This window comes from Microcebus murinus, chromosome 4, assembly GCF_040939455.1.
Source record: "Microcebus murinus isolate Inina chromosome 4, M.murinus_Inina_mat1.0, whole genome shotgun sequence".
NCBI lineage: Eukaryota > Metazoa > Chordata > Mammalia > Primates > Cheirogaleidae > Microcebus > Microcebus murinus.
In genome coordinates, this window is record NC_134107.1 from 16458633 (window position 1) to 16473892 (window position 15260).

The window sequence follows — 15260 nt, forward strand, 5'->3', positions numbered from 1 at the left end:
AATGGCTAACAGAAAATGAAAAAAAAATGTTCAACATTACGAATCATTAGAGAGATGTAGGTTAAAACACATTGAGATGTTACTTCACACCTGTTAGAATGGCTACTGGAAAAAATCAACCCACAAAAGATAAATGCTGGCAAGGATTGACAAAAAAGAAACCCTGTACACTGCTGGTAGCAATGTAAATTAGTACAATCATTATAGAAAACAGTATGAAGTTTCCTCAAAAAACTAAAAATAGAATTACCCATATACCCAGGAATCCCACTTCTGAGTATTTACCCCCAAGATTTAAAATCTTTGACATAGTTCCCAGAGAGATTTCTGCTCTCCCATGTCCATTGCAGTACTGTGGACAATAGTCAAGTAAGGGAGTCAACCTAAGTGTCCATGAAGGAATGAATGCATAACTAATGTTGTGCATGTGTGTGTGTGTGTGTGTGTGTGTGTGTGTGTGTGGCGTGGTGAATATAGCTAATATTTTTGTACTGTACATTTAAACTTGAAAGTATAAAATTAAAATGATCTTATCACAAAAAATGTCAAATAGTTGAGGTGATGAATATATTAATTAGTTTTACTTAACTGTTTTACGTTGTATTCAAACTTTATAACACCACTTTGTATCTCATAAATATGTACATCTATTCAATATAATTTGTCATTTAAAAGGTAGACGCCAGGACTGATGCAGGTAACAATATGAATGGGCATCAAATAGATTATACTAAGTGAATGTGCCAGAACATAATACTACATATTCTAGGATTCTAGTTAAGGAAATTTTTGAAAAGATACAATTATATGGACAAAAAGAGTTTAGAATGGTTATATGAACACATATTTGGCCACATTTTTAGAGCTAGACACTAAAAAGTGTACATATTACTGCTTGTAAAGTATGTATTAATTAAAAATTTAAAAACAAAAAAAGTAACAACACAAACAAACAGCACACTCAAAATACCCAGCTTAGGTTGGGTGCGGTGGCTTACGCCTATAATCCTAGCACTCTGGGAGGCCAAGGCGGGAGGATTGCTCAAGGTCAGGAGTTTGAAACCAGCCTGAGCAAGAGTGAGACGCTGCCTCTACTAAAAATAGAAAAATAAATAATCAGCCAACTAAAAATATATAGAAAAAATTAGCTGGATATGGTGGTGCATGCCTGTAGTCCCAGCTACTAGGAAGGCTGAGGCAGAAGGATTGCTTGAGCCCAGGAGTTGGAGGTTGCTGTGAGCTAGGCTGATGCCACAGCACTCTAGCCCAGGCAGCAGAGCAAGACTGTGTCTTAAAAAAAATACCCAGCTTAGTCCCCACAGGTGGTTAAATTGATTTTTCTCTAGAAAAGTGGGATGAGAGAAGTCATAGATGTCCTTATGGAATACATCCCCAGAGAACTCAGTGTTTCCTTAATTCACTGTTGCTTCATTAACATTAGCCTCTGAAATTAGCCTCTTGCATCCAATGTGACTTCAGGTGACTTTATTTTAGAGTGACCAAACTATGTGCTGGGCCTATTTGGTCATCATTTATTCACCTGGGTGTTAATAATTATTAGTATAAAAGTCCTTTTGACCTACAGATTTGCTATGTGTCTGCAACCATGGTTAGGAAAACACCCCAAGACTGATATTATAGTGAGTGACTTTAAAATAATAACCTCTTAGCAAGTTGTTTAGTAGACCTTCTTTATTTGCTACCTATAAGCATAATTCCATGAATTATGTGGGAGAGATAATTTTATAATTTTTATTTCACAAATAAGAAGGTGGTAAGTGACTCCTCCAAGGACACAGAAAGAAGACATGGTAGATACATGACCTAAATGTGTATTAGTGTCTTTTTCTCCATCTTTCCCTGCCTTAGAGTTCTCATGATCTTTTGACCACTCACTGCCTGCAGGAGAGCTTCTCCAACCACATTTTGGCATTATTCCATGGAGGAATTTCTGATTTCAAACACACTAGTCAGGATTAACTGTCACTTGTTTTCAAGAGGCAAGGTAAGTTTCCATATTCCATGTACACTTTTAATGAAAAGTGTAATTCATGAAAAAATAGTGGGGCAGCTATGCCTACTATAAGTTATTTGAGCATATAAATAGAAGGTTTGAATATTTTTCTAAAACACTGAAGTGAAGATGGGGCACTCTAAAATTCCAACAGTAAAGGGTTTAGCAATATTTATGAAACATCAGCATACAGCTTTCTAAAAATAATATTCCAAAATATAGTATAGGTGATGCTCTGCTTGATCAGATGATAATTTCATTGTGTTCACTATCTCTTGCTTTCTCACTGGAGATTACAAAAATAAAAATAATGAGAGAGTGAAATGACCCTTCTTTAAACTACAAAGAGACCTCAATGAATTAGCAAGATCTGAACTTCATTTTAACTTTTTCTCCATAATCACACAATCTCATCCTTGCTATTATTGGCCCATCTACCTAAGTTGTATTGGCTTTGTTTTCTTTTTCTTTTTTCCAGCATATTGTGGGGGTACAAATGTTAAGGTTACATACATTTCCCTTGCCCCCCTCTAGTCAGAGCTTCAAGTGTGTCCATCCCCCAGATGGTGCGCATCGCATTCATTATGTATGTATACACCCATCCCCTCCACCTGCCTGACACCCGATAAATGTTATTCCTATATGTTTACTTAGGTGTTGATCAGTTAATACCAATTTGCTGGTGAGTACATGTGGTGCTTATTTTTCCATTCTTGGGATACTTCACTTAATGGAATGGGTTCCAGCTCTAGCCAGGAAAATACAAGAGGTGCTATATCACCATTGTTTCTTAAAGCTAAATAGTACTCCATGGTATACATGTGCCACATTTTATTAATCCACTCATGTATTGATGGGCACTTTGGTTGTTTCCACATCTTTGCAATTGTGAATTGTGCTGCTATAAACACTCGAGTACAGGTGTCTTTTTCATAAAGTGACTTTTGTTCTTTTGAGTAGATGCCCAGTAATGGGATTGCTGGATCAAATGGTAGATCCACTTATATCACTTTCAGTTATCTCCATATTGCTTTCCACAGAGGCTAAACTAGTTTGCAGTCCCACCAGCAATGTAGGAGTGTTCCTATCTCTCCACATCCATGACAACATTATTGTTTTGGGGACATTTTGATAAAGGCCATTCTCACTGGAGGTAAGTGATATCTCATTGTGGTTTTGATTTTCCAGGTTATTGTGGGGGTAGATCAAACATAAGAAAGAATCTCAGGGATTGAAGACGATACCTTTCAATTAAATTAGTCAGTCTGCAGAGATAGAGCAGAGAAATAAGAGAAGAGGGCAAAGCCTACAAGGAATGTGGAATTATGTAAGAAGGCCTAATGTGATAATCATAGGCATCCTATGAGGGTGAAAAAAGAATATACACAAGAGTTGGATATGCTATCTGAGCATATAATAGAGGAAAATTTCCCAGGCCTTGCTAAAAATCTAGATATCTAGTTACAAGAATCTCAAAGGACTCCTGGGAGATTTATCAATGACAGGAAGACACCATGACACGCATTCATCAGACTGACCAAAATAATCACCAGAGAGTCCCTCCTATGAGTTGTAAGGTGAAAAAAGCAGGTAACCTATAAAGGAAAACCCATAAGAATAATGGCATGTTTCTCACCTGAAATCTTACAAGCAAGAAGAGACTGGGGCCCCATTCTCACTCTTCCGAAACAGAATAATGCCCAACCTAAAATCTTGTACCCTGCAAAACTAAGCTTCATATATGAAGGAGAAAGAAAAACTTTCTCGACAACCAAAGACTGAAGGAATTCATCAAGAAAAGACCTGCTCTCTAAGAAGTAATCAAAACAGTGTTACACATGGATCACCACCATAAACACTCACCAATGTAAAATCACCCAAAAGCTAAATGTCAAAGGCCAGATATCACAATGGCTCAAGAGAGAAAACAAAGCAACAAAGTTCAACTCAATAGGATGAGCAGAAATCTGCCCCACTTATCAATTCTCTCACAAAATGTGAATTGCTTGAACTGCCCACTAAAGAGACATAGGCTAGCCAAAAGGATACATATACATAAGCCAAGTGTCTGCTGTCTTTAGAAAACACATCTAACCCACAAGGATGCATTCAGACTCAGGGTGAAATGCTGGAAAACAATATTTCAAGCAAACAGAAGCCAAAAGAAAGCTGTCATGGTGGTTCTGATTTCAGATAACTTAGTCTTCAAATCAACAAAAATAATGAAAGACAAAGATGGTCACTATATAATGGTGAAGGGTATAATTCAACAAGAAGACATAGCAATTCTAAATATTGATGCACCTAACTCAAGTGCACCCAAATTCATAAAGCAAATTCTACTTGATCTAAACAAAATGATAAACAGCAGCACCATAATAGCTGGAGACTTCAACACCCCTCTGACAGAAAAGAACAGATCCTCCAAAAAGAAAATAAAGAAAGAAACAATGGTCTTAAACAGAACTCTAGAACAAATGGGCCTGACTGACATTTATAGAATATTCTACCCAAAAACCACTGAATATACATTTTTCACATCAGCTCATGGGACATTCTCTAAGATTGACTATATCCTAGGCCACAAATCATATCTAAAAAATTTCAGAAATCGAAATTATACCATGCAGCTTCTAAGACCACAGAGGAATAAAATTAGAAATCAATTCTAACAGAAACTCTCATCTCTACACAAAGTCATGGAAACTAAACAACCTTCTGCTGAACAATTATTGGGTTAAAGAGGAAATCATGATGGAAATCAAAAGATACTTGAACTAAATGATAGAGGAGACACAAGTTATCAAAATCTGTGGGGCACAGCTAAAGTAGTGCTAAGAGGAAAATTTATATCCATAAATGCCTACCTTCAAAAGACAGAAATATCACAAATAAATGATATAATCAAAGAATCATCTCAAAGAACTGGAAAAGGATGAGCAAACTGACCCCAAACCTAGCAGAAGAAAAGAAATAACAAAGATCAGAGCAGACCTAAATGAAATTGATAACAACAACAACAAAAAAACTATACAAAAGATTAACAAAACAAAAAGTTGGTTCATTGAAAAAATAAACAAAATTGACATGCCTCTTGCTAGATTAATGAGAAGCAGACAGCAAGGACTCTAATAAACTCCATCAGGAATGAAAAAGGAGAAATTACAACTGATGCCAAAGAAATACAAAAGATTATCTATGACTACTATAAAAACCTTTATGCATGTAACCTTGAAAATGTGCAGGAAATGGACAAATTCTCAGAAACTCACAGCCTCCCTAGGCTCAATCAAAAAGAAATAGATTTCCTTAATATACCAACATTAGGTACCAAAATTGAAGCAGCAATAAAAAACCTTCCCAAAAAGAAAAGTTCCAAACCAGATGGTTTCACACTACAATTTTACCAGACTTACAAAGAAGAACTGGTGCCTATCCTGTAGAAATTATTCCACAACACCAAGAAGGAAGGAATCCTCCCCAACACATTTTATGAAGCCAACATAACCCTGATACCAAAACCAGGAAAGGACGCAACAAAAAAAGAAAACTACAGACTAATATCCATTATGAATATAGATACAACAATTCTCAACAAAATCCTAGCAAACTGAATTCAGGTGCTTATCAAAAAAACAACCATCACAACCAAGTGGGCTTCATTACAGAGATGCAGGGATGGTTCAACATACAGAAATCTATATATGTAATTCACCGCATAAATAAAAGCAAAAACAAAGACCATATGATCCTCTCAATAGATGCAGAAAAAGCATTTGACAAAATTCAACACCCTTTTATGTAAGAACACTTAACAAAATAGGCATAGACAGACTTACCTAAAAATGATATGAATCATATATGACAAACCCACAGCCAACATGATAATGAATGGAGAAAAATTGAAAGCATTTCCACTTAGAGCTAGAACCAGACATGGTTGCCTTCTATCACTGCTTCTATTCAACATAGTGCTGGAAGTCCTAGCCAGTGCAATCAGCCAAGAGAAGCAAATCAAGGGCATCCAAATGGGGGTAAAAGAGGTCAAACTATCACTTTTTGCTGACAATATGATTTTATGTCTAGAAAAATTCCAAAGATTCTACCATGCATCTACTGGAATTGATAAACAAATTCAGCAAAGTCTCAGGATAAAAAATCAATGTACAGAAATCAGTAGCATTCCTATATGCCAACAACAGTCTCACTGAGAACCAGATCAAAGACTAAATACCCTTCACAATAGGGTATTTAGTCTATAGGCAACAACAAAAAACATAGCTAGGAATCTGTTTAGCTAAGGAAGTGAAAAACCTCTACATGGAAAACTATGACACATTGAGGAAAGAAATAGCAGAGGACATAAACAGGTGGAAAATCATACCATACTCTTGAATTGGCAGAATCAACATTGTTAAAATGTTTATACTACCCAAAAATGATCTATGGATTCAATGAAATCGCTGTTAAAATACCAACATCATTTTTCACAGATATAGAAAAATCTTTGTATAGAACCAGAGAAGATCCCATATAGCAAAAGCAATCTTAAGCAAAAAGAACAAATTGGGAGGCATCAATTTACCAAACTTCAAGCTATACTACAAGGCTATAGTGACTAAAACAGCATGTGACAGGCACAAGAACAGAGACATAGACCAATGGAACAAAACTGAGAACCCAGATATAAAACCATCCTCATATAGCTGTCTAATCTTTGACAAAGTAGGCAAAACATACATCAGGGAAAAGAACCCTTATTCAATAAATGGTGCTGGGAAAATTGGATAGCCACATGTAGAAGACTGAAACAGGATCCACACCTCTTTTGTCTCTCACAAAAATCAACTCATGGTGGATAACAGATTTAAATCTAAGGCATGAAACTGTAAGAATTCTAGAAGAAAATTTTGGAAAAACTCTTATAGACATTGGCCTAGGCAAAGAATTTATGAAGAAAAACTCAAAGGCAATCATGACAATAACAAAAATAAATAAATAGGACCTGATCAAATTAAAAAGCTCCTACATAGCCAAAGAAATTATCATTAGAGTGAATAGACAACCAGCAATCCCATTACAGGTCATCTACACAAAAGAACAAAAGACACTCTATAAAAAAGACAACTGCACACGAATGTTTATAGCAGCATAATTTCATAATTGCAAAGTTGTGGAAACACCCCAAGTGCCCATCAATACATGAGTGGATTAATAAAATGTGGTATATGTATACCATGGAGTACTATTCGGCTATAAGAAACAATGGTGATATAGCACCTTTTATGTTTTCCTGGATAGAGCTGGAACCCATTCTATTAAGGGAAGTATCCCAAGAATGGAAAAACAATCACCACATGTACTCACCAGCAAATTGGTATTAACTGATCAATACCTAAGTGAGTATACAGGAATAACATTTATCGGGTGTTGGGCAGGTCGGGGGGGAGGAGATGATGGGTATATACATACATAATGAGTGCAAGGCGCACTGTCTGGGAGATGGTCACACTTAAAGCTCTGACTTGAGGGGGGAAAGGGGAAAGGGCAATGTACATAACCTTAACATTTGTACCCCCATAATATGCTGAAATGAAATAAAGGAAAAAAAAGACAAATAGTCAACAAAATATACATAGCTGATTATACATTGGTTTAGATTAGACAAGGTAGACCAGGTTAAATTGCCATAATAAATCAATACAAAATTCCAATGATTTAAGATAACAGAGATTTATTTCATATTTCTGCTAATGAGTGTGCATAATGGGTTGTCTAAGAAAGGGGAGGTCTCTCTCCTCATGGTCACTCAAATACCCAGGCCAATGGAGATTTTGCTCCTGTACCTAAGTCCTCTAGAACATGCAGCCTTTTTGGTTACCATATCAGGAGGAGAGGCAAACGAATGGTTATGCGTGGCCTTTGTTATACTTCAACCCCCAAATGACACATACTGCTTCTTCACCAGTACACTGTATAGAGCTAGTTCGTGGTTCTAACTAGCTGAAAGGAGACAAGGAAATAGAGGGAGCAGATGTCATGTTTGAGCACTCCTATTATTGTTTCACATATCAATTTTTTACTTATAATGAAGTAGTAGTATTTAAATTTATTGAGCTTTTAATATGTGCTAGTCATATGATATGCATTATCACATTTAATCTTTACGATTCTCCTATAAGAGATACACAATTATTATTAATCTTTTTTATAGATGATATACTAAAGTTTAAAGAGATTAAATAATTTATCCAAGGTCACACTGTAATAGGTGGCAGGACTAGGACTGAAGCTAGGCCACATGATCATGCAGCACTTGACTGCATTGATTTAAAAAAAGACATAATCCTGCCTTGCAGTTTGGGACCAGGCGTCTATGCAGAGGAAAGAATGAATCCATTCCTTTACTTCCAAACTAAGAGGAAAGACCCTCAGACCAGTTCTACGGTGGTAAGACAAACAGGTATTTTATTTTTAAAAAAATTAGAAAAACAGAAAGAAAAAATATTGCTGAGGAAATCTCTAGACCTTCTAAAAAAAAAAAAGCTAGATATGAGAAAGCTTGCATGAAGTCCAGAGATTTTCATGAGGTTTTCTGTTTGTTGCCTAACGTGGCTGTGGCACTGCTGATTTGATGACTAGAGGTTCTTTCCTCCAAGCTTCCATTCCTCCACATCTTCATATGCACTCTCAGCCAAAATGCAAACATTATCTTCTGCTGTCTCCAATCAGGGTCAGACTGGGAGGACCAACCTGGAATCAGAAGCCTCCTGAGATATCCACTCATGCGTAATGTTACATGGTTCCCCAGAGACGTGTCTCTGTCTCTGCCTTGATACTTGCAAGAGCACAAGCACAGACTCTGTTCCACAACATAAAACTCCACAGATGGGGAAGGAGTTTCCCCAGCGTGATGCTTTCCTCGATGTGTGGATGTGGACTTTTGGTCAATGGTCTGGCCACGAAGCTTTTCCATACCCACTTCTTTGTACCCTCACTTGTCTGCTCCTAGGACACAAGTAAGTATCAAGAAAACATACAATCATAGCCAGTTAGAATTGGAAGGGGTGCTAGAAGGTCCAGTGATTTTTTTATTTTGCAAATGCAAATTAAAAGAAGGAAAATAAAGCCCTGAGTGATGCCACAAACTGTTGGCCAGTCGTCTTCTGATTTCTTGTTCACTGCTTTCTTCACTCTGCTAAGTTGCTCTACAGCACACAGATTTCCATGTTTATTACCATCAGATGTCTTGTCTAAGTGGTTGGGGTGATGATCATTTTCAAAAGGGAGACCATGTTTCCTAATTTTCTTTTATTGTGAATATGCTGTAGGAGTAGCAGTGCAAAGATCGTATCTCCTTTTCTGAACTTCAGGGATTGTAACACTTTCAACATCTATTGGGGATCTCACATGTTAGGCTATTTATTTTAGGGACATCAAAGTTTGGACATTGGATATTATTGGCTGAATATTCTGCAGCAACCAAGAAGAGACGAGGTGGTCTATGAAACGTAATGGTTCAGATTGCCTAATTTTAAAATGTTAGTATGGTTTATGGTTTTCAGAAAACTTTCAGTTCCTTGTCACATAAGAGTAGGATAGACTATGAGGGAGATGGAGAGTCATATGAGAGAGCTTCTCATACTGTAACCACGGCAGCTGTCACCGGAGCCACCACTGGCAATGAGCACAACCAGTCACACCCTGAGGTATGACAGGCTGTCTGCAGCTTGGTTGAAGGCACAGATTCTCTCTCTAGGGGAGGCCAAAAATAACTCTTCTCCCATTCACCCTCCCCACAAATAAAGCAAAGACATAAGTGGTGGGGAGAGGTGAAAATATCAGCCTGTGAGAAAAATAAAGAAAAGATGTGAAAAGGAGAAAAAAAAACCCAAAGCTTTGTTTCAGTATTTTGAAAAACTGCTCCTTTAGTTTTTGAGTTACCGAAAGACATAAAAATAACAGTAAGAATGTGCTCCACAGATCACGTGTTTTCCTTGAGGCCAATGTTTAAAGGGAAGCACCCAATTAAGGGTCCTCACAAATTAGAGAGAAAAGCATCGGTGTCCCCAGAGCAGAGTCCTGAATCATCACATATTGTTAGCTACTAAGAACAGGTTGGGGATGAGTCTATCAGAGACGGGAAATGCGTGTGACACATCTTGTCGGCATCACGTGCCAAGGAATGATCAAATGTTTCCTATATTTTGCTTTCTGTTGATTACACTTTTTATGTATATTTTAGCAAGAGTGTTTGCAAGATATGGCAAGTAGGGAAAAAGAGCCCTGTGTGGTTTAGTGTCATAGAATAATATACTGCACACCAGGCAAGCTGAAATGTGCCCCAGTCACGGTCAGCAGAGATATTCCAGTGCCCAAACATACCGCCTCCAGATGAACGACCTCACACAGCCCACTGCCACCCAGCATTTGGATAGCTTCTCGCACACAGACTCTTGCACTGGATAGGAAACTGACACACGAGCAAGGGACCTTGGCCACATTTCGGTTCCCATGATAGTGTTCAAGTATCATAATTGTGTGCTTTCTCATCTTGTCATAGGTACCTCTCATGATAAATCCCAACCAACTTTGATGGAGAATATTTCAGAGGTGAAAGAATTCCTTCTTGTGGGGTTAACAGATGCCGTAGAGCTTCAAGTTCCTTTATTTATAATCTTCACTCTCATTTATTTAATCACTCTGGCTGGGAACCTTGGGATCATTGTGTTGATTCTGCTGGACTCCCGGCTCCACACTCCCATGTACTTTTTCCTCAGTAACCTCTCCCTGGTGGACTGTGTTTATGCCTCGGCTGTCACTCCCAAGGTGATGGTGGGGTTTCTCCCAGGGGATAAGATCATATCGTACAATGCATGTGCTGCCCAGATGTTCTTCTTTGCAGCCTTTGTCACTATTGAAAGTTTCCTCCTGGCCTCAATGGCTTTTGACCGTCATACAGCAGTGTGTAAACCCCTGCATTACACCACAACCATGACAAATACTATGTGTGTTGTACTAGTCACTGGCTCCTACATTTGTGGACTCTTTCAATCTTCCATCCATGTTTCCTTCACTTTCCATCTCTCCTTCTGTCATTCCAATGTGGTCAATCACTTCTTCTGCGACATTCCCCCACTCTTGGCTCTTTCTTGCTCTGATATTTACACAAATGAGATTGTCCTCTTCACATTGGCAGCGTTCAATGTCTTTTTCACTCTCTTGGTTATCCTGAACTCTTATCTTTTTATTTTTGTTGCCATCTTGAGGATGCATTCAGCTGAGGGACAGAAGAAGGCCTTCTCTACCTGCGCATCTCACCTTACTACTGTGTTTATCTTCTATGTGACAATCATCTTTATGTACTTACAGCCAAATTCCATCCACTCCATGGACACAGACAAAATCACATCTGTGTTCTACACCATGATCATTCCCATGCTGAACCCTCTGGTCTACAGCCTGAGGAACAAAGAAGTCAAGAATGCATTCAAAAAGGTTGTTGGAAAAGTGAAGTCTTCATTGTGCTTAGCCTATTAATTATAAATTGGTTGCAGACCATGTCAAAATTTCATTGGCTCTCCAGTGTCTAAGAATATTTTTTAATTTTAATTATTTCTAGTCTTTAACTCCTCTGAGCAGCTCCTTCACACACGAAGCCTGTTCTATTCATGTGTTTGGAATATGAATAGGTTAGAGAAAATTTTGGATGCCTTTTTAATCAGAAATAGAATGCCATCTCTATTTTAAGATTAAAATTATAATACCCTAATTATAATAAAATTAAGTCATGAATTATCCACTCTGAAGAAGTATTTTTAAATTGTGCTAATGCATTGATTAAGATCAAAGGCCTCAGTGTGAGACAATATGGGTTCAAACTATCAATCTCTCTGTGCCTCATTTACTCTGCCTGTGAAATGTGCATAATAATAGTACTTACTTAATAGGGATGGGGTGATATTTAATGAGATAGTAAATTTTAGACACTTAGTACAATGCTTAGCCTACTATAAAAAAATAAATATAAAGTGTTTTTATTATATATTTCGCAAAAGTAATAGAGAGTGAACTGGACCATCTCATCTCTCTGCCTCGCTCTCACTCCAGAACTGCCTCCCTTTTTTTTCTCTACTTCTTAATATTCTTGAACTTCTTTACCTGAATCTGCATTCATATGCAACTTCCTAGGACCACCTTTTTGAACCACAGATCTTATGGAGAAACTGCAACAAGGACTGATTTATCTGTCTGACTTTGTTTAATCCAGTCTGTCAAACCATGTTTAAAATTGTGGCCTTGGCCACAGAATCCTCTCATTCTTCTCTGCGATGTCCAGGAAATATGTTGAGAATGAAAGGCTTTCATGCCCTTCTCATCAGCAGTACTAAAGTACAAATTTAAAAATCTTTCAATAGTAATGAAATTAGTGATATTCTCATGACACTTGTCTTCAAAACACACATATATGCCATATAATGTTTTTACCTCTTTAGTTCTCACTAATGTTTTAGGAAAGAGCCAGACTTGCTTTGCAATAGCATATGCACATTTTATCAGTGGCTTTCTCAAGGGACTATCATTTGTTGAGAAATTAGCTGGTGGGTGAAAAAGCAGAGACGGGAAAATGCAGAGAAGATATTGCAAACAGGTGGGCATGTGAGAATATTCTAGTTATATCATGAGAGTATTTGCTTTTTATGATACCAAATCATTTCCATAAATTTTTTAATGACTCCATCAAGTAGAGTTTATTCCAATCCAAGTTCAATCATGGATGCATATGTCAGCATTATTGTACAAGCAAACACTTCTGAACTTATTGATTAGGTTAAACCTTATTGATTGGGAAGTTAGAACATTTGGAACCCATTCAAGGTAATCTGTTGTGAGATATTTCAATATTTTCTATAAGAGCCAAATTAAATTCTATCAGTAAGTTGGTCATTAATCATCTGAAAAGAAAGTAAGAAAAAAATCTTCTTTCACTGCTCTAAACATATGGAAATTATGTACCATATATTTAAAAACACACACTTGGACTCAAATTATATATACAAATATCCATGGTCCAAAAAGTGCAGGAAACCACAATTGTGAGTGAGAGATGATCCTATAACCCACTGAGCTCTGGGAATAAAACAAACTATTGAGCCCCTGGGCAAACAAGAACAAGCATTTTCAGTGAGTGCCAGAGATAGAGTCCCTGCAAAAAAACAGAAAATCTACATGATTCTTTCTCATGAATGTAGCTAAATTAAATCTCTAAATATTCATTTGGTTTGTCCCCATAACAAGTCCTCATGCCTATAGTAAAGAAGAGAAATAATCCTTCACTTGACTTGATAAAGAACAAGGTCAAACCACTGCTGATAAAACTCTGACTTATTAATTTATAATCTGTGACTATCAGAAATGTTGGCCATTGAAAACACAAAACAACTTGACAGAGAGGGCTTATCCAATGAAGAGAAAACAAAAACACCAAAATGAGATGAGCTCTCAAAGAAATAGGGGTATGTTAAATATGAGGAAATCTTATCCATGAAACACAACTAATAAAATCAATAAACAGAATAAATCAGACCCTGAACTAAATCAGAAGATTAATATTGCATGCAAAGAGAAAATAAATCATAGTGCAATACAAAACTTTAAAATAAACAAGTTTAAAATAATCATAAGTTATGAAAAAAATAAAACCAGAGAAGAAAATAAATGAAAAAAAAATAATTGGTTATGAATTAGCACAAGAAATATAAAAAGGAAACAATTAAAATGTCTTGAAAATAAAGCATATATTGTCAAAAATTTCACAAAATCTTTCAACGAATTGGATATATGTTATCATAAGACAAAAGTGATTTCAGAATTAGCATGTAGATGTTAAAACTTTAAAAATATTCAAAAATAGGCCGGGCGCTGTGGCTCACGCCTGTAATCCTAGCTCTTGGGAGGCCGAGGCGGGCGGATTGCTCAAGGTCAGGAGTTCAAAACCAGCCTGAGCAAGAGCGAGACCCCGTCTCTACTATAAATAGAAAGAAATTAATTGGCCAACTGATATATATATATAAAATTAGCCGGGCATGGTGGCACATGCCTGTAGTCCCAGCTACTCGGGAGGCTGAGGCAGAAGGATCACTCAAGCCCAGGAGTTTGAGGTTGCTGTGAGCTAGGCTGACGCCACGGCACTCACTCTAGCCTGGACAACAAAGTGAGACTCTGTCTCAAAAAAAAAAAAAAAAAAAAAAATATTCAAAAATACCATATAGAGAAAAGAGATGGAAAATATGAGACAATTTAAGAAACAAGCAAAACAGATTGTAAAGCTTTTATATAGACCTACCAAGAATTTCAGAAAGAAAGAACAGCATGAACAAAAGAAAATAAATATCAAAATTGAAAATGACTAAGAGGTTGGTAAATTGAAGAAATTTATAAGTCCTCTGCTTGAAGGACCACACCAATTTCTGAGAAGGACACATTTTTAAAATCTTTATTTGATCATATTGTGAAATTGGAAAATCAAGAAAAAGGAAATATTTTGAGATGTTGGAGAGAAATATACAAAGTGGTAATAATCAGACTGACAGCAGACTTATCATAAAAACCAATGAAGTCAACAGAGAGTGGATTGATATCTTTCAAATATCTGAGGGAAATTAAATATCCATCCATATATCTCTACCCAGATAAACTATCGTTACACTGTGATGACAAAATGGGGACATCTTCAAATATACAAGAATTGAAAGTTAATTTACTATTCACAGGTGCTGAAGTACAAATCTGATTGGGAAGTTGGGAAAAGAGAATGGAGCATTCTTGGTTCATATGATTTTCTTTTTCTCTTTTTGCTCTCATTATCTGCAGCAAGGGTAACTTCTGTTATGTTCTCTTTATATGGAAGCAATAAAATAGAAGAATCAGCTTCTGCAAAGGGGAAACCTATAACCTGGGAATGTGAATTATACTGCATTCCCTCATAAATAATCCCAGAGTTAAGAGTTTGAGCTAAAGTGGTTTATTTTAAAGGTAATATCAGAAATAACTGTTAGGGGTGTGGGATAGTGAGACAGAGAAGAGCAGAAAACCAATAGTGTTGAATTATATAGTAGATTATATCAATCAAGAACAGGAGATCTATCTTGCTGAATTTCATGAAAGACTATATAAAACGGATTTCAGAGTAATACCACCTGAGGGGTGAGAAATCTATAGTATTTACCTCTCATCTTCCCTCTGT

General features: G+C 36.8%; 1 protein-coding gene across 1 annotated transcript; it reads left to right on the top strand.

Annotated features, from left to right (window-relative positions):
- Positions 1-10609: 10609 nt before the first annotated feature.
- LOC105863112 (olfactory receptor 5B12-like) lies at positions 10610-11554 on the top strand. Its single transcript, XM_012749866.2, has one exon. The coding sequence runs from the start codon at positions 10610-10612 to the stop codon at positions 11552-11554; it is 945 nt and encodes a 314-aa protein (XP_012605320.2).
- Positions 11555-15260: the final 3706 nt, after the last annotated feature.

Coding starts and splice junctions, on each gene's coding strand:
- LOC105863112 (XM_012749866.2), top strand. CDS start 10,610: ATGGAGAATATTTCAGAGGTGAAAGAATTCCTTCTTGTGGGGTTAACA.